Genomic DNA, 19,759 nt, shown 5'->3' with positions numbered 1-19,759 from the left:
AGAATGACACTTATTAACCTGAACGTTTCAACAGAAACCTTGAAATAACTGAGTGAAATAAACTACTCGGTTGTGCACGCGTGCCCTCCTCTCTATGAACCAACACACAGAGACTAAGGTGGCCCGTCAGGGAGGTGGGGTCTGGCTGGGGTTTCCTTCAGTCACACTGGTCTGGGTTTTGTTATTTTTCTGTAACAAACTTCTTCAAAAATCACAAAATCCTGCGGCACCTGGGTGGCTCAGTCAGCTGAGTGTCAGCTCAGGTCATGATCCCAGGGGTCATGAGAATCAAGCCCCGAGTCAGGCTCCGCACTGGGTGCAGAGCCTGCATGAGACTCTCCACCTCTCCCTCTGCCCCTCCCCTTCTCGTGCTCTCTGTGTCTCTAAAATGAAATTGTAAAAAAATTAAAAATCATAAAATCTTTGGGGTGCCTGGGTAGCTCAGTTAAGCGTCCAACTCTTGGTAACCAGCTCAGGTCACGATCTTGAGGTTCATGAGATCAATCCCCACATCGGGCTCTGTGCTGGGAGTGTGGAGTCTGCTTGGGATTCTCTCTCTCCTTCCCTCTTCCCCTCCCCCATTCTTCTCTCTCCCCCTCATCCTCCCCCTCTCAAAATATATACTTTTTTTTTTTAAAGTTACAAATCACAAAATCATCTTGTTAAAATAGGTCCAACTGAGTGCCCACCCGAATGCAATGCAAAGGAGCACCGAACATCAACTTTGATGGTGGTTTCATGCCTTTTCAACTTCCTCATTTTCAAAATTCAGTTTAAAAATACCATAGTTTCTTTAAAAAGAGTATGCAGAGCCACACAAACTCCTATCTAAAAAGCACACATGGGGTCATCAATGTCTTCATGGCATCTCTGGGATGCAGATAAGTTACCAGAAATTTGAACTTTTTCTCATTAACGCAATTTTCAATTTAACACATATTATATGTTCAACAAAAGAAGTTAACCTTTTGGGTAAGAAATGGCAAAAGCAGGAAATGCCCACAGGTTTCCATGTGTAGGGACACGCGTGGAGAAGTCAGGAAGTGCCCGCAGCTTTACACGTGTAGGGGCACGCGTGGAGAAGTCAGGAAGTGCCCGCAGCTTTACACGTGTAGGGGCACGCGTGGAGAAGTCAGGAAGTGCCCGCAGGTTTACATGTGTAGGGACACGTGTGGAGAAGTCTCATAACGGGAACAGCGTGGACTCAGAGGGACCTTGCACTAGGATTACTTTTCCTATTTGGGGGGTCTAAAGCACACAACTGTGCTGGAAATGTCTGCACTTGGCTGTGCCCATGCACAGGGCAAAGGGGGAGATGTCCAGGGCTCCAGCGGGAAGCCGGAGCCAAGCCGCCTGAGGCCCCACGCAAGCCCCCTGGTGGCCCAGGCCCTCCTGAGGCCCCCACAACCAGTAATGCAGCCCCGAAAGAAACCCCCAAAGGCCCCAGACGCCCTGCCTTTCAGGGTGGGCACGGGGGTGTGGGTGCAGGGGGGGTCGGGCGCAGCGTAGAGCCAGGCTGGGGACACCCACATGCATACGTGCTCAGGCCACGGACAAAGAAAGACCTTCTTTCTCTTTCCAGCCATTCAAATCTGCATGGTGAAAACATGTTCCCCTCCCCCCATGCACACACACATGCCCTGTGCACCTCCTTGGCCCCTACGGCCTCTCACTCATGTTCATGGCCATACTCCTGTTCATGGCCACCGTGGCCATGAACGCCTACAGGCAGCACCAGCTCAGCACCTGGCCAACACAGACATAGCAAGACCCTGGTGACGGCATCAGATCCGGATGGCTCCCAGGGACAAAGCCCACAAGGCACGCGTGACCCACAGCTGTGTGTGCATACAGCATCAAGGGGCCATGGCCACAGAGCTTATGATGAGGACACTGTCTGGGCTCTGGGAACCTTCTCACCCAAACCATCCACCCCCTTCCCATCAGCGGACACAGAGTCCCCAGACCCTACTCCACGGCCCCTCCACCAAGCAGGCGGACAAGTCCTCGGATGTCACCGCCAGCCAGCCAGTGTGGGCTGCATCTCGAGTGCAAACCCGAATGTTTGCATGAGCCCCTCTGACAGCTACACCAGAAGTGGGTCACGGTATCATGTGTCCCTGAAGGTGCCCTGGGCATACCTGTGTCCTCTGCCGAGGAAGGGGCCTGGCTGCTTGGGGCCAGGGAGATGTGCTAATCGGCCCCCATTCTCCATGAGTCTGGAGCTTCCTGGGCCCCAGCTGAGCTAAAGCTGAGATGATCAGGCACCCTGTGTGGGGCCTGGGGCCCCATGTGCCTGCTGGAAACGCCCAGCCTTCATATCCCTCCTCACACCACCCAGTACCTTGACAGCCCACTTCCAAGAGGGACAGCGCCACCAGCCAGAGAAAGCCCAGAGGGCTTCACCAGGCACCCTACCCCTGAGGCCAAACCTATAAAACCTGCTTGGAAACCACCAGAAGCTCAGAGGTGTGCTCCCTACAGCCCTGGGCCCTGCAGCCAGGCCCTTGCCTGCCCCACCCATTTCACAGAAAGAGAAACCAAGGCCTATGTGGGCCCCCATCCCATCACTTAGCTCCCCAGAGCTCCCCTGTCCACAGGACACCCTATACAGTTGCCCTGCCCCAGACGTCACACTTCAAACCCACTCGCCCTGCCAAAGAAGTTTCCAGATTCCCAGCGGTTTCATTTGCCACAAATAGGCCAAGTTCTGTCCCCAAGTGTGCATCAAAACCATGAGCTTGCAAAGCCCGGAGATCACCCTCTTGTCCGTCCTATGTCCCCACGCACAGAAAGAAAGGCTAGCAAACCAGCACCCACACCAAAGCCCTCAGCCTCAGTGCCCCACGTGCTCCCTCGGGACCCCCTCTGGTGGGCCCTGTGGCCTGGGGTGGCCCCCCGCCTCCGTGCCTGTTCCAGTGTCACTGGCCACAAAGCCCTGAGTCCCTCTGTCATTGAGGCCTCCTTGCCGCTGCATGTCCACAGCCCCTCGGGCGCCAGCCGACCTCTCTGCCTGACCCACACAGCCAGGGACACCCCCACAGGCAGTCCGGGCCACGGCCGGGTCCCAGGGCGCGAGCTTACCAATCACACTCTTGGCGAAGGACGCCCTCTTGAGAGTGGCCAGGCCCAAGTCACCGATCTTCACAGAGCCGGTGGGCCCCGTGATGAAGATGTTGTCACACTTGAGATCGCGGTGGATGATGGGGGGCGTCCGGGTGTGCAGGAAGAGCAGCCCCTTGAGGATCTGCCGGCACCAGCTGCGCAGCACCTTGGGCTTCATCACCTTAAACCGCTTCAGGTACCTGAGGGCGGGGGCGCGGCTCACCTGCGGCTCCCGCGAGAGGGGCCACGTGTCTCCCACCCAGACGGGGACGCTGCTGAGGCACCCGGGACACGGGAGCCGCCGCGGGCGCTGTGCCCAGAACGGGCCCTCCCTGACATGTGGCCCTCGGGCGGGGGCGTGCTCACGTCTTCAGCGTCCCCGAGGTCATCAGCTCGGTCACCAGCACGATGCACCTCTTCCCCCTGGCGCTGGACTCCCAGAAGTCATAGAAGCGCACGATGTTGGGGTGCTGCAGGCCCTTGAGCATCTCGGCCTCCTCTTTGAACCGCTGCCTCTCCAGCTTGGTGAGCTTCCGGTCCTGGGGAAACACACAGGCTGAGGGGCCTCTGTCCCTCTGCTGGGTCCTCCTGCACTTGCGACACCCAACCCAGCAGCCTCGCGGCCCTGGATGAGGCACCGCCTGCACGGAGACCTCAGCAGAAGGGGCTCTAGGAGCCAGAGACACGCGGAGAATCCGCACCACAGCACACACACCCTTTCTCCCGAAAAACACCTCAGAGACCTCGCTCCCTCGGTACCCGATTCTCAGTGACGCCACAGGACAGACCTCGTCCTGCTTCTGACACTCACTTTCAAGGACGTGCTCGACCGGAGCAGAGAAAACTGCAAAACCAGGAGACTCACAGGGGACCAGGGTCCCACAGGCCCCAGAGCCGGAGGGCATGGCAGGCACGACCTGAAAATTACATGGGGCACGGCACCACCACCCGCCTGGCCCTGGGGACCCCCGTGCGGTGCCGCCCACACGCCCTTCACCACATCTGAGTCCCCTGCAGCGCCCTCCCTGCACCGCTTACCCAGCCCTGCCTGCCGGGCCCTTCCAGAACCTCTCCGGTGGGCTCTCAGAACGAAGTGCTGTCGTTTCCAGCCTCACCCCATGCAGAGCCTCACCTCTGCGGGTCCCAGTGCGGCCACCTCCCCACACCTGTGCCCTCCTGCCAGGACCCCACAAGGACACAAAGGCCTCCGGACACGGAACAGTGAGTTTCGAGAAGCAAGTGAATGTGGAATGACAGGGGCGTTGGAGCTGAAAGGAATCAAAGGCCAAGACTTTTCAGTCTTCCTGAAAGACCCCAGGGGATGCCTGGGTGGCTCAGTCGGTTGAGCATCCGAGTTCGGCTCAGGTCATGATCTCACGGTTCGTGGGTTTGAGCCCCACATCGGGCTCTGTGCTGACAGCTCAGAGCCTGGAGCTGCTTCAGATTCTGTCTCTCCCTCTCTCTCTGCCCCTTCCCTGCTCATGCTGCCTCTCTCTCTCTCAGAAATAAATGAAACATAAAAAAAATTTTTTGAAAGACCCCAGAAGACATCAAGCAGACTCCCTCCAAAGCTGAGGGGAAAGGGGCCTGGGATCAGGACAAGGCCATCATCTGGTTACGGAATTCCACCCCAAGGAGCTCCCTCCTGCCAACCCCTCCCCCACAGATCCTCTCCAGCCTCTGTGCACATGTGGGACCATGTGGGACCGTGCATGACAGTGCCCCCCGCACAGCTGAACCCAGAAGAACAAATAACTCAGGGACAGAGGCAGCTTCAGGAAATCTAGTTCATGTGCTCACCAGGATCCGAGAGGCTGACACACATCAGTAAGAGCAAGAGTCTACTTAAAATGGAACACTCAAGAAAGTGTTTTTGCAAACTAAGGCTCCACGTTTTAAGAAAAAGATATTCTGTGATTGAATGAATTATTCAGTACAAAAAACTCAACAGTTAATCCAGATAAGAATACACAAACATGCTCCATTCATCAAAAATGAGGATTTACAGGTTGCCTGGGTGGCCCAGTTGGTTAAGCATCTGACTTCGGCTCAGGTCACGATCTCGTGGTTCGTGGGTTCGAGCCCCACATCAGGCTCTGTGGAGACAACTCAGAGCCTGGAGCCTGCTTCAGATTCTGGATCTCCCTCTCTCTGACCCGCCCCCCAAAGTAAAATAAAACACTAAAAAAATTGTTTAATGAGAATTTACTTAAGAGACTAAAAGTAAAGCCACAGACTAGATTCTCCAAGATGTATCTGACACAAGACTCCATCCAGAATGTGGACAAAACTCCTCCAATCCTATAATAAAGACATGAAGGGGTTAAGATGAAGAAATGGCTAACAAGGACATGACAAGGCACTTGCCATCCTGAGCCACCAGAAAAATGCCCATCACTGCCCGAGACGTGCCCACCCCCTTCCCCCAACCCCCATGAAAGAAGAACCCTTCCAACCACCAGGAGGCTGGGAGCAGCTGGAGCCTCAGGACACACGGCTGCTGGAAGCGTAAGGGGCCACAGGCAGGGCCCACACCTGTCCAGGCCCGGCCACTGTCCTCCAGGAACCCACCGCTGATGGCCCACGGGCTCAAAGCAGCTCTGCTCCTAACAGCCCCCAACTCCAGAAAAGGTGGGGCAAACACAGGCTGTGACAGAGGGCGCTCACCTCTGGGACAGGGGCAGTGGGGACCTTCTACATCCCAACAGAGGACGCGGGCCACACAGACGTGTCACATGTCATCTCGTCGACTCGGACACGTAAGATCTGCATCACACTATACGTAAGTAATAGCTTATCTTTCAAACACACAGAAGAACAGCAGTAATGGAAGGAGAGCTGCCGAAGAGAAGGCCACGCGCCGCGCGCGGGAGCTGCAGGAGGCGCGCGGGAAGGAGCGGGCAGAGCAGCGGCCCGGAGCCGAAAGGAGAGCCCTCGTGGTGCGGCCGGAGACCGAAACCAGCCCTCGTCCGTCCAGGCCCCTCCGCGAAGCCCGGCTGCGGCGACTCCCACCGACGGAGCGTGCGGCCGCGGCCAGCGCGCACCCCAGCACTTGCTCGCCCACGCGCGAGACCCAAGGGCTCCTCTGGGCGCCCGGGCGCGGCGGCCGCTGCAGGAGCAGAGCCCACAGCCCACAGCACTGCCCCGCGGAAGGGGCCACGGACCGGCCGAGCCGCGTGGGGACGGCGGGCAGCGCCGGTGGGGGAGCCCGGGGGAACCCACGACTCGGGGGGAGGCGGGCAGCGCCGGTGGGAAGGGGTCCTGGCCATGTGGGGGCGGCAAGCAGCGCCACCTGCGGGAGGACGGGGTGCCCCACACCTGCGGGAGGAGGAGGGGGGACCCATGCCGAGTGAGGGGGCAGGCAGCGCTGCGTGCGGAGAACAGGGGCCCACGGCGCTCCCCACCTCCACTGCCAGCTCCGCTCCCCGTGTCACCCATTCTGGTCACTGACTGGAGGAAACTCCCACGTGTCGTGTTTGCCCTATTTCAGCATCAACCACCAGAAATCAAAGATCTCACTGCATTTTTAGAGAAAAAGTTCGTGTCATAAATGACAACCAACCAGCCCCAAGAGGGAGAGGAGGGCACCCGCGTATGCAAAGGTGCTAAATCAAAGACTCGGATGGAACGTGGTCAGACTTCCAGGATGGTACCTCTCAGGCCCAGAGGTGGGAGGGAGCAGGCCGCGTTTATATTCCAAGCCACCCGGCTATTTTTAACCTCACTACACACTGCTTGATAACTGAAAAGGTCAGCTGCTGTCCTGAGTGCTGCCCCGCGCCGCTCACAGAGCTGGCCCCGGTCCTCGGCACCACGGGCTGATGGCCGGGCAGCCCCATCACATCAGCGCCTCCACGCAGGGGGAGCCTCCACGAGGGGGTAGGTGCCCAGCAACGGGCATGCTGTCACTGTCTGTGGGATGTAGCCCTGATGTGCTGGGACCCTCGAGGTGTGAAGCTGGGCAGGAGGAATGCCCCCCGTCCTGCACGGGCTGGAGTTTCGCTGGACAGTTCACCCGTCCCAGACACGGAGGACAGGCTGCTTACACGGGCTTCCTACCAGGCGCCCCCAAAACTGTGGGAGCCGATCAGATAAAGGATAAAAGCATCCTGGGATGACGCTGTCTCGTCTCCTTCCTACAGGAAAAGGGCCTAGCAGGCCATGGACGACACCCCCTGGGCAGGAGCAGGCAGCAGGTGGTCAGAGGACGACAGCCTGGGTCTGACCAGCCTCCCGCACAGGAGGTGAAGTCCTGTGACCCAGAGGACTGGGTCCCTGACTGCTCGGGAGGGGAGGGGTAGTCTGCAGCCCTCTCCTCAGGCAGGAAAAGCCCAGCCAGCCCTGTGACGAGCGGAGCCGCCAGGAGACCCCGAGCCCAGGCCGGGAAAGGGCACAGAGCAGGGCGTGAGCAGCCAGAGGGACAGTGCCTGGGGTCAGCAAAGCCGGAGTCCTGGGGTGACACCTGGCACAGGGCGTCTCTCCAGCCCCGTTTGGCTATAAAGCAAGCCTCAACGGAATCAGCCCAGGATGGAGGCCCAGGGACAGCCAAGCCAGGAAAAGGGTCCCCGGCCCCCGTGGGAGGACATGAGGAAGGTGCAGGCTCCACCCAGGTGGCTGCAACGGTGAAGTCGGGGTGGGGGGTGCGGGGTCAGGACGTCCCTGGGGTGCTGACCGCACCGGGAAAGCTTTGCGATCTGTGTGCCTCACTCAGCCACCAGATGGTCACTGTGGCTCTGGGCACGCAGGACAGGCCCGGGTGTCCAACATGCAACCACAGCGTGCCACCACCGGGGCTGGGGCAGCCTGGTGCCAGGAGAGAACCCCTGTGGCCTGTGGAGAAGAGTCACCGCGCCCACACGGGCTGCCTGCGGTTTCCGCCAGCACAGGGCGGGAGGCCTCAGGGGCCCCGAGGGGCGGCCAGGAGGCTGGCAGCTCCGGACCCCGCGGCCCCCCCTCGGCAGCAGCGATGTTCTCCTTCTTCCCAGTGACCTGCTCCCTCTCACGTTCACTGCACGTTTAAAAATAAACTCCATTCTCTTAAACCAAGTACCCTCCTCAACCTCACTCATCTCAAGCAGCAGCCTGTGAACCAGCGTTGGCTTTTCCTGATCCATGTTTACAATTAACCGTGTTACTAACGTGAGGGGCGCTCGGTGGCTGCCACCAATGAGAGGAAGCACAGATGCAGCAGGAAGGGGCCCCTGCGGCACAGTCAGCATGGGCAAGGTCAGCGGGCAGGATCAGTGTGGACACGGTCAGCAGGCAGGGTCGACACGGATAGGGTCAGCGGGCAGGGTCAGCGGGCAGGGTCAGCACGGGCAGGGTCGGCACGGGCAGGGTCAGCGGGCAGGGTCAGCGGGCAGGGTCGGCACGGGCAGGGTCGGCGGGCAGGGTCGGCACGGGCGGGGTCGGCACGGGCAGGGTCAGCGGGCAGGGTCGGCGCGGGCAGGGTCGGCGCGGGCAGGGTCGGCGTGGGCAGGCTCAGTGCAGCAGCGTCATCGTCCAGAACACCAGGAGGCTGTGAATCCGGGCTGCCGGCCCCTCCCTGCCCCTCCCTGCTTTTGTAAATAATCCCTCCCGTCATTTTTGAGGGGAAGTAGAGGCACCAAGCCATTCAAAACCAGCATCCTTTTGGGCCTTAGTTCTTCCAAGGCCACCCCGGGGTCCCGCCCATCCCCCAACAGGCAGCGCCATGGCAGCCAGGTGGCCCCACCACGTCTCTACAGGACCCTCACCACGTACAAGTGCTCCTCCAAACCGTCCCGGGTGCCAGCATTTTGTGAGCAATGACTGTCAGCACTGTTTCAAATGGTTCCCATGGAATCTGTCTCCTCAGCCGTTCTGGAAACAGGTGAACGTGACTCCACAGACCCGAGAAGCCACAGCCTTCCACGCTCACCAGGCCACACGTCGCCTCCATAAAACAACACGCATTGCAATTCCGGGCTCTTCGTGTCTGATGGTCACAGACTCTGAGGGCCACGTGTCCTCCCTCAGGATTGAGCCACCGTAAGAGACGCTGGTGCCCAGCTGATCACACAGACGAAAAGGGTGTCTGAACGCACCCCCTGCAAGCTGCGGGGGTCCTGTCCCAGTCACCAGTCAGGACCCACGAGGAAACTTAATTGTCACCAGACTGAGGCCAGGCTGGCATTGATCACATCCACCTTGGGCTCAGGTCGGCCGGCAGGGGGTGCCCCCGTCATCAGGGCCTCTGCCAGGTCCATGGACACACATGAGGCCCAGGGTGGGTGTGGGTAGCAGCCCCCATCCCTCGTAAAAGCTTGGCAGGTCACTTTCAGGAATAGGCCCCCTGTGCCTGACACCCTGGAGGGTAAAGGACTCTACCCCACCCCCCAGGGTCCCTGGGTCAGGAGCCGCAGGACCCTCAACACCCCCTTCACAGAGCACACACAGGCCACGCAGGAAGCCAGCAGGGTGGAGGGCAATCAAGGTCCGCTTGGGCACATGGCCACGTGCCACCCACCAGCACCTATGGGGCACAGCACACCCAGGGGCAGGAACGTACTGGGCAAGCCTGAGCCCACCCCCAGGTGGGACTCACCCCCAGGCCTCCACCCAACAAAACTTCTCCCAGGACCTCGGGCCTCATGTGGATGGGACAGACCTGAACCAGCCGCACAGACAGCCCAGGGCACTGGCAGGCAAACGTGGCCAAGACGGGCTTTCTCTGGACACGGGCCCGAGCAGGCCTCCCTGACGGGGTCTGGAGCAGGGAGCCCTCCGCTGTCCAGCTGGCCCCCCCGGCCGGCCTGGCTGCATCCTGCCGCCCGTACAGCAGTGAAGGACAGAGATCTCCTGGGGCCCGTTCTCTCCGGGAAGCAGGCAGGCGAGGGAGAACAGGGTATGGGGCCACCAGGGTGATGGGACACAGGAAACTACGAGGCCCGGGCAGCGGACTGCAGCAGCCAAAAGGGGCTTCATTCTTCTCCGGGGGGGGGGCATCCGCCCTAACCCTGAGGCCCAGGGCCGGAGAGGAGGGTCATCACAGTGTGAAATGCACATGGCAGCAGGGGAGCGCCAGGGCCAGCGAGAGAAAACCCAGCAGCCACTCCCCCTGGGCTCCCACGTGCTGAGGTGACCCAAGGCCCAGCAGGCAGAGGCAAGCAGCAGCCACACCCAGCACCTGACCACACCCCACGTCTGGTTTCTAGGAAGGACAATCTCACCCCAGGGTCCCTGCAGAAATACCTCAAGGCAGATGTGGACACACCGAGGTCACAATCAGCAAGGACAGTGCCTGTGGGGATGGGCGGGGCAGGAAAGTCACCCTGCCTCGGGGCCAGCTGTCCCAGGCTGAGGGGCTCTGGCCACCAACGGCCTCGGGCCAGTGTCCGCTGAGGGGTGTGCTCCCACACCTGAACATCTATGGTGCCCCTCCAGGCCAGCTGCTGCACCAAGGGGTGAGGCAGGGTGCAGGGGGTGAGGGAAGCCTCACAGCTCACCACCCCCCCGCCCAGTGCTGTGAACGACGCCTCAGTTCCTCCCAAACTGGCAGCAAGAGCCTTGGGGCCAAACAAGACGAGACAGTTGGTTCTCAGTGCGCACACGTGAAACAAGCCACCAGCTCTTGGTCTGACTCCAGTGAAGAGACAGGAACCCCCACATTCAGCGCAACACGACAGCTATGAGCCACGTGTGCCTGTGAGTGCTTGACGTGAGGGTACTCCAAATTCAGATGTCATCTAAGTGTAATAAATATATCCCAGGTTTCGAAAACACAGTAATTTATTTAGAACCATTTAAACCTCATTAGTAGTCTCATTTTTTACATGTTAAAAAAAACCAATACTTTGGATGTACTGAATCAAAGAAGAATATTAAGAGGCACCTTGGTGGCTCTGTCAGTTAAGTGTACAACTTCAGCTCAGGTCATGATCTTGTGATTTCAGTTCAAGCCCTGTGTCGGGCTCTGTGCTGACAGTTCAGAGCTTGGAGCTGCTTCAACACTGTCTCCCTCTGTCCCTGCCTCTACCCCACTCATGTTCTGTCTCTCTGTCTCTCTCTCTCTCTCAAAAATAAAGATTAAAATGAAACTTAAAAAAAAAAAGAAAAATATTAAGATGAATTCCACTTGTTTTTAGAGGGTCAATGCGGCCATTAAATCAAGTATTACAGGACAGCACTGTCTTACAGCACCAGCTCCACGCACCGGATGCGAAGCTGATCCCTGGGCAGAACTGGTGCAGTCTGACAGGGAACACCCAAGCTTCCGTCTGCTTCCTCCAGCAGGGTTAAGTGCCAAAGGAATGGATAAAACAGAACAGAACAGCCCTCACAAAGGCTGCAGCTCAATTCCAGACAGGATTAACATGTCCAGCTCTTACTAAGCATCTGCTGATAGCAAAATTAAACTTTCTCTAAAGGAAAACAAATCACCCACAACTTCAAATATCTCCATAAGCTTTAAACATGCCAATCAAAACTTAATTTTAAAAATTAATCTTAAAAAATTTTAAAAAGAGAAAAAAAAAGCAACAAATCCCCAATGGATCCAAATACTGTAAGCATCGGACATTAGCATTACTGTGATCACTGTAGTTAAGAAAATAGACAACAAAGAGAGAGAGAGAATGAGCAAGCACACTCACTCACACACAGGAGGGGAGGAGAGAGAGAGGGAGGGAGAGAGAGAACCCTAAGCAGTGTCCATGCTGTCAGTGCAGAGCCCGACCCAAGGCTTGAACTCATGTTTGAGTTCATGACCTGAGCTGAAATCAAGAATTGGATGCTTAACTCTGTTTCAGATTCTGTGTCTCCCTCTCTCTGACCCTCCCCTGCTCACACTGTCTCTCTCTCTCAGAAATAAAACATTAAAAAAATTAAAAAAAAAAAAAAAAAGAATTGGATGCTTAACCAACTGAGCCACAAGGTGCCCCAAGAAAGACTTTTATTTTTCATTTATTTATGTTTATTTTTGAGAAAGAATGAAGGAGAACAAGCAGGGGAGAGGCAGAGAGAGAGGGAGACACAGAATCCAAAGCAGGCTCCAGGCTCTGAGCTGTCAGCACAGAGACCGAGACAAGGCTCGAACCCATGAACTGTGAGATCATGACCTGAACTGAAGTTGGAGGCTTAACTGACTAAGCCACCCAGGCACTCCAATTTTTTTTTAATGTTTTATTTATTTCTGAGATAGAGAGAAACAGCATGAGCAGGGAGGGTCAGAGAAAGAGGGAGAGACAGAATCTGAAACAGGCTCCAGGCTCTAAGCTGGCTGTCAGCACAGAGCCTAATGCAGGGCTCGAACCCATGAACCACAAGATCATGACCTGAGCCAAAGTCGGACAACTAACCGACTGAGCCACCCAGGCTAGAAAGAAACAGATTCTTTTTTTTTTTTTTTTTTACTTATTTATATATTTATTTTTAGAGTTTTTCTTTTCTCTTTTTAATAGTTTATTGTCAAGTTGGTTTCCATATAACACCCAGTGCTCATCCCCACAAGTGCCCTCCTGCATGCCCATCACCCATTTTCCCCTCTCCCCCACCTCCATCAGCCCTCAGTTTGTTCTCAGCATTCAAGAGTCTCTCATGGTTTGCCTCCCTCCTTCTCCCCAACTATTTTTCCCCTTCTTCTCCCCCACAGTCCCCCATTAAATTCCTCCTAATCCTCCTATACGTGCAAACATATGGTAACAGATTCTTAATTATAAAGAACTGATGGTTACCAGAGGGGAAGTGGTGGAGGGGATGGGTTAAATAGGTGATAGGGATTAAGGAGGGCACTTGTGATGAACACTGAGTAATGTACAGAATTGCTGAATCACTATATTTTACCCCTGAAACTAATACAACACACTGTATGTTAACTATACTGAAATCATAACAAAATTTTTAATTAAAAATAAAAATTAAGTAAAAAAGAAAATAAAAAACCAAGATTCACCAGAACTAAAATCCATGAAATTAGAACCAAATGGAATCTAGAACTAAGAAATGAAATAGGAAACTCAATATATGGGTTTAGCAGCAAATTTGACACAGCTGAAGATGGTATCAGTAAACTGGAAGATAAAACATAAAAGATATAGAGACTGGAACATGGATATACAAACAGATGGAAAATACAAGAAAGAAGATACAAAGCTCACAGAACACAGTGCAAATGTCCAACCCATGTGTAAATGGGATTCCAGAAGAAGAGGGCATAAAGGTGGGACAAAAGCAATATGAGTAAAATAACACCCCAAAGTTTTCCAGAACTGAAGCAAGGCATCCAGACATGGATTCAAGAAATGCTACAAACCATGAGCAAGTTAAATATAAAAAAAACACTATGCACATACAGCAAAATAAAACACAGGAAGAAAATCTTAGAAGTAACATCACAAAAGGCAGGTAGGGATGTGCAGATGGAGGTTAGTGTTCTAAGACCCTTACATGCCCAGGATGTGGTAGAAGTCAAGAATATGTGTCATGATCTCAGGTGCAACCAGTAAAACTTATAAGAAAATGAATGACAAACTTCCCAAGTGCAAAGTCCAACCTGCCCACCACTCTAAAAACAGTGCATCCAAACTCCAGGGCAGACTCGCCTGAGGCCACACCTCAGATGTTAAATGTACCACTCTGTAGATGTGCAATGCAAGAATGACCAAAATTACAAATCCTCAGTGACATGAAGTAAAAGAAAACGACGGGTGAAACAAGCTTGTGGCATCACCCTACTGTGTGCCATCCTCCATCCCGCCCCCTGGCCCTACACCTACAGCCCACGCAGAAGCACAGCCAACCTGTTGCTCTAATGACCTGTGGGAAGATGATGCACGCGTCCTTCCCAAGATCGGAATGGAATTCCAAACCCAACATGGAGCCAGTGCTCAGTGGGCTCCCTTCCTGCAGTGGGTGATGGTCACGACTGACATGCAGACAAGCCATGCCTGGCGCGCCACAGGGATTCTCTGCTCCAACAGGGGGAACAACAGGTGGAGTAAAACTGGGTCTGACACCCTGAGAATTGGGGGTCAAGAGAGCTGGTGTCAGGGTATCTCCTTGATACTCACACCCTCGTGGGTGAGATGTCCCCACCTGCTCCACACCTACATGTATCTCTCACTTGAGGCAAACATTTACCAATAGCCATGACCTGCCAGATAGCCATACACCAGGCCCACAAAGTGACCCTGGACATGACCTCTGCCCTCACATCTCAACCTTGAGCCACGCAAACTGATGCTGTCCAGTTTACAGAAGGCAGAGAGGCTCCACACCAGCAGGTCGGACGTGACCCCAGCCAACCGCTCCCGCTGCTTCCAGCTTGTCCTTGGCCACAGGCTACCGCAGGGGCCTGAGTGTCCCAAGTCCTGGGGGTCAGTGTTAGGAGGGTCTGGATGAAAGGCCTCTGTCTGGCAGGCTGATGGGGTGAGGATGGCCTCTCTGGACACTGCCCTGCTGGGGGGTGGCCTCACACTGTGACCCCACTAGACAGATAAGCCACACTGAGCACAGTGAGGGGATCAGCTAATAACAACCTGAGATCAACCTCCTCATCTCAGCTTCCTGTGCTGGCTTTGCGAAAACCCAGAGCAGTCCAGAAAGAGAGAGAATGAAATTCCCTCCATTCCGTAGGTAGCTCCCTACAGGGCCAGAGCAAGTGAAGGAGTTAAGTTAGTGAGCAAACTAATGCCTTCAGGCCCTGCCCCTCACGCCCCACCCCCCACCCCACCCTCAACCTCTGCTCAGCATCCAGAGACAGAGGGGCCCTTCCCCAGGTGCAGGGCCTGACCCCACTCAGCATCCCAGAGACAGAGGGGCCCTTCCCCAGGTGAAGGGCCTGACCCCACTCAGCATCCCAGAGACAGAGGGGCCCTTCCCCAGGTGCAGGGCCTGACCCCACTCAGCATCCTGAGACAGAGGGGCCCTTCCCCAGGTGCAGGGCCTGACCCCACTCAGCATCCCAGAGACAGAGGGGCCCTTCCCCAGGTGCAGGGCCTGACCCCACTCAGCATCCTGAGACAGAGGGGCCCTTCCCCAGGTGCAGGGCCTGACCCCACTCAGCATCCCAGAGACAGAGGGGCCCTTCCCCAGGTGCAGGGCCTGACCCCACTCAGCATCCTGAGACAGAGGGGCCCTTCCCCAGGTGCAGGGCCTGCCTGCCTCCCACCATCCCCTGCTGGGCTGCCCAGGGATATGGACCTGGGAGCCAGGGTGTGGGAACGTGACTGGTGCGGCCGCAGAGAGCCATCAGATCTCAGAGTGGAGTGCACATGCTCTGGATGGGGAGGCTTGCGGGGACCCAGGACTCACGCACACACAGTGAGGGGAGTTCCCAAAGCTCACCCTCCAGCTTACCCCCCGCAGGGCTGCTCTGCAGACGCCAGGTCTCATGCATACCCTTCACCCACTGACCACGGCCTGCTGTGGCCGGCACCCCCAGGCTCCAGCACAGACCCTAGGAACCCTGGCCTCCCCTGCGCGTCCAGCCTCACCCACTCCAGAGCCTCCCACACACCCCGCGGTCCTCCCCAAGCCCACAGGCAGGATGGTGCTCAGCAGGGAAAGGTGGGGACCGCTCCCTGAGCGAGGCCCCACATAGGGCACGCAGCCACACCGCATGGGGCCTGTCCACCCCACGCTCACGGGTCAGGGCCCCACCGCCCCACCTCTGCCACGCTCACAACCCCCTCCTTACCAGGGCACAGAGCACTGAGAAAAGTGCCAGCCTCACTCCTCAGCACCCTCAAGTGTCCTCTTCCGCCTGGACACGGGTGGGCTCCTCCCTCCTGTGCCACGGGCACCCATGACTCCCTGGGTCAGGGCCAGGGCTCAGACTACACATGACCTGTACAAACAGGCCACCAGCTTCCTTCTATCAGCACACAAGGCTGTGCCCACAGGTACCCGTTCTGGGGCCACAGTCATCCCTGCGGCTCTGCAAACCGGATGTGGGGAGCGTCCCTGATCCAAGAAGGAGCCGGGGAGGGCGTCTTCTGCTGAACACTGGGCAGTGGCAACCCCAGCACCCGCACCTGCCACCCTGGGCAAGAACGGCAGCCCAGGGCTACGCAGCCGGGCACAGACGCCATTCCCTCTGCCAGGCACAGCCCAGACGTGCCCCCACCTCCACAGATCCTCCGCCTCCCGGCACCCAACCACATATGTGTGGACACCCACACACGGACACGCAGAGCAAGCGACGCGGGGACAGGAACCGGTCCTCGTCCTCCACAGAAACCCATTTCCTCCCATGTCTTCAAGAGGTTTCTCAGGGGGAAGCAGAGACACCGTTACACACAAGTGCACGTGCCCAGACGGCCGCGGTGCTCAGCTCGGACCCTCAGCCTCGGCCCCGCAGGGATGGCACCAAAACCTGGGCTGGGCCCGTGTCCACATTCTTCACCGCGCAGCTATTTATAGTCACAAGAAATAGTACAGACCACAGAGGACAGCAGGGAGTCGGGTGGGGCCCCAGGTGAAGAGCTCCAGGCTGGAGTTTAATAAAACTCCCACGGTGAGGACGAGATGATGAAGGGGGATGGCCACCTTTAGGAGGCGAGCATGGGGCCTTGCTTCCTTTTCCCTGTGTCCCCAGTTCTCTGCAACCTGAGCCTCGTGAGGCTGGAAGCAGAGCAGCCCTCCAGCCGCGTCCATGCCCCCTTCCACGTCTGTGCCCTAAATGGCTTCAGAGTTTGCCTCCCTGAAGACAGAATTCCCATTTTGTAAAACCCACAAATCCTGCATGCCTCTCCCTGTGGGCTCTGGCCCAAGGAGGCAGAGGGGCGGCTGGTAGAGTGTGCATATACAGCCCCTACCATGTGCTGCGTCCGTGTATAGCGCCTGCTGTGTGCCGGGTGCACCGATAGCGCCTGCTATGTGCTGGGTGGCAGGACACAGAGCCCTCCCTGGGGGGTGACGGTCAAGGTCTCCTCCACCCTCAATGTCTGCACGTGGGAGCTCACCCATGACTGAGAGTTTGGGAAGATTAATGTACAAGACGTGCCCAGTAATAATGAGAGAGAGCAGTCTGGATGGTCATTCCACTTTCTGGTCTCTTCAGGATCTCCATGATGACAAGGCAGAAATAGCTCTGCTGGGCCTCAGAGAGCTTCCGGCACGGCTGGCCTGGCCAGGCACAGGCATCCTGGGTGGCCCCACGCCCCCACCCCCACAAGCTGCTGTCACCCCCACCTGGCAGATGAAGAGATGCAGGGTCAGGGAACTGCTCTGGCGACCCCACGGTGCTGCACACCCAGCCGCCTCCATTAGCAGGCATCGTGAGCCTCTGGGGGGCCAGGGACCGTGCGCCCCGCTGGGACTGTTCCCCAGGGGGTCCCTAGGTGCATCACACATCATCCTCAGCACTACTGGAGGGCGGGCCACGCCCACACGGACCCCAGCACTGGCCCGGATGACCCGCCCACTCCCCAGCTACAGCACCCAAGTGTGCAGGGGCCGGGCAGAGTGCCGGGGTCCCGCCATTTGTGCTTCTGAAGGAGTGCCCAACACTGCTGTCGCCTGTGCTCACAGCCACCAGGCCAGCCAGTGGGGAACAAGAGGCCCACGTGATAAGAAGCTGACCCCAGACATGCCATCCACGGGGGCCTCAGGGGCATGAAGGCGTCTCAGGAGACACCCAGCAGAGACACCCATGACCACCTGGGGGCCTCGGTGGCCTCATCGCGGGCAGAGTGTGGGAACCCACTGCGTAAGGCTCCCCACGGGGTCTGGGCCGTGGTTGGTGCCAAAAAGCAACTCCCCCCAGAGCTCACACGGAATGGTCCTCAGGGTCACTGGCTAAGCCCTGAGGCTGCGGGGCTTGTGTCCAGCCACCACCATGACCACCAGGTCTCTCCCAGCATCCGGAGTCACTGCCCGGAGCCCCCGCACAACCTACAGACCCATGATGTGCCTCTCTGATCCTGGCTGCAGGAGAAGGGCCAGCGTCTACGCAACCACGGGGAGCCCTAAGGCCTCCCTGAACACGGCCCCAGCTCTGCCCGTGCGGAACTCACTCAAAGAGTAAAAGTCAACACCAAAGATAAAATACAATCTCTCTGCAGTGCCAAAAATACCTCCCCACGGGGTGAGGGAGCAGGCGCCAGCTTCCAGAGCAGCAACTGTTGCTATGGATACCAGGCTCCAGCCGGCAGAGGGGTGGGGACAGAGATGAGGGAAAAGGGACAAGAATGGGGAAGGGGACAGAGGTGGGGAGGGGACAGGGATGGAGAGAAGGACGTAGATGGTTGTGGGAGACAGGGATTGGGCAGGGGAGAGGGATGGGTGAGGGGACAAAGACAGAGGAAGGCCAGAGATGGGGAGGGGCAGAAATGAGGAGGGAGGCAGAGATGGGGGCAAGGATGGGGGATGGGACAGAGATGGGGCAGGGGACAGAGGTGGGGATAGAGACAGGGCAGGGATGGAGGGGCAGAGATAGGTAGTGAACAGAGATGGGGGATGAGAACGAGATGGGGAGGGGACAGAGGGGGGTGAGGGACAGTGATTAGAGAGGGGCAGTGATGGGGGAGGGGGGACAGAGATGGAGGAGGAACAGAGAGAGGGGGACACGGCGGAGGGATAGAGGTGGGGGAGGGGACAGAGGGGGGTGGGGACAGAGGGGGGAGGGGACAGAGCGGGGGAAGGGCTGAGATGGAGGGCGGTGGGGGGGGAGGGAGAGGGACAGAGGGAGGGGAGGGAATAGGTTGGAGAGAGACAGGTGGGGAGGGGCAGAGCAGGGGACTGGAGGCAGGCTGGTCAGGGGTGAGGGAAGGGCCTGGCAGAGCACAGGGCAGCCCTGGGCCTCCTGCTGTCCCTGGGAACCTGGTCTGCAGCACAGACTTCGGGGAGTGTGTGTGAACTGTAGCACTTGCACCAGGAAGGAAGGCGGCACGGAGAACGGCCCAAGTGCGAGCGCGGGCCTGAGGTGAGCACAACACAGCCCGACTCCCTCCCCTACAACTGCACCACAGCTGGGGCCTGAGGAAGGGGCCTCCCCCACACCCCCTGCTGTGGAGGCCCCGGGCCCTGGGGGACCTCACCTGGCACATGAGGGCTACTCGCCCCTCGCGCCCCCAGGAGTATGTGCAGCATGCCCTCCGAGGACCAGGCCCCGGGGCAGGGGCTGAGGCTAGCAGCCTGTCCTCCCGGAGCCCAGGGGCTGTGGGCTGGGGCCAGGCTCCCTCCAGAGGCCTCCCTGCCCTTCCGACGCTGCCCGGCCGGAGCCTCAGGCGATCTTCACCAGAGGAGGCTACTGCCCCCAGGAGCTGGCACGGCTGGCAGCCATCCGGCCCTGCCCCTGAGCCGTTTCCACATCACCCTCCACGTCCCCTCGTCCCCACTGACCAGGCCGGGTACTTAGGACACCCATGTGTCGCGGTGAACGGAGCCCCTCCCTTCCAGCACCCACACCACACCTGCCCCCGAGAGGCCGGTGCCCCTGAGGAGCCCCGCCCACAGGCTCCAGCACCACGCAGAGTGAGCCCTGCCCACGGGGTGGCATCTCCAGGCCCTTACTGCATGCTGTCCCCTGGGAGGCAGGATGGCTTCCTGTCATCGCCTCGGCAAACGGCACACACTGGCTCCCAAGTCTGGAAGCCAGAAGCAAGAAGGAAGCCTCACAGCCAAGTCAAGGCGATCTACACAGGGCCGCTTCCTTCTGGGGCTCCTCGGAGAATCCGTCCCCTTGCCCACCTTC

At 57.9% G+C, this 19,759-nt stretch overlaps 1 protein-coding gene across 13 annotated transcripts in view; it reads right to left on the bottom strand.

Annotated features, from left to right (window-relative positions):
* The window catches only part of WNK2 (WNK lysine deficient protein kinase 2), a 123,056-nt gene that overhangs the window by 84,566 nt on the left and 18,731 nt on the right, over positions 1-19,759 (bottom strand). For all 13 annotated transcript variants that reach the window (XR_005525327.1, XR_005525328.1, XM_039216433.1 and 10 more), the window contains 2 exons: positions 3,472-3,644; positions 3,085-3,305 (listed from right to left, as the gene is read on the bottom strand). Coding sequence is in view for 11 of the 13 variants with exons in the window: in XM_039216433.1 (XP_039072364.1) it covers positions 3,085-3,305; positions 3,472-3,644 (394 nt within the window). In the remaining 2 variants the exon portion in view is untranslated. The remainder of the gene's footprint in view (positions 1-3,084; positions 3,306-3,471; positions 3,645-19,759) is intronic.

The sequence above is a fragment of the Hyaena hyaena genome, unplaced genomic scaffold, assembly GCF_003009895.1.
Source record: "Hyaena hyaena isolate Hyena2069 unplaced genomic scaffold, ASM300989v1 scaffold_634, whole genome shotgun sequence".
In the NCBI taxonomy this organism is placed as follows: domain Eukaryota; kingdom Metazoa; phylum Chordata; class Mammalia; order Carnivora; family Hyaenidae; genus Hyaena; species Hyaena hyaena.
Note: the sequence above shows the minus strand (reverse complement) of the source record. Positions and strands in the feature narration are given on the sequence as shown.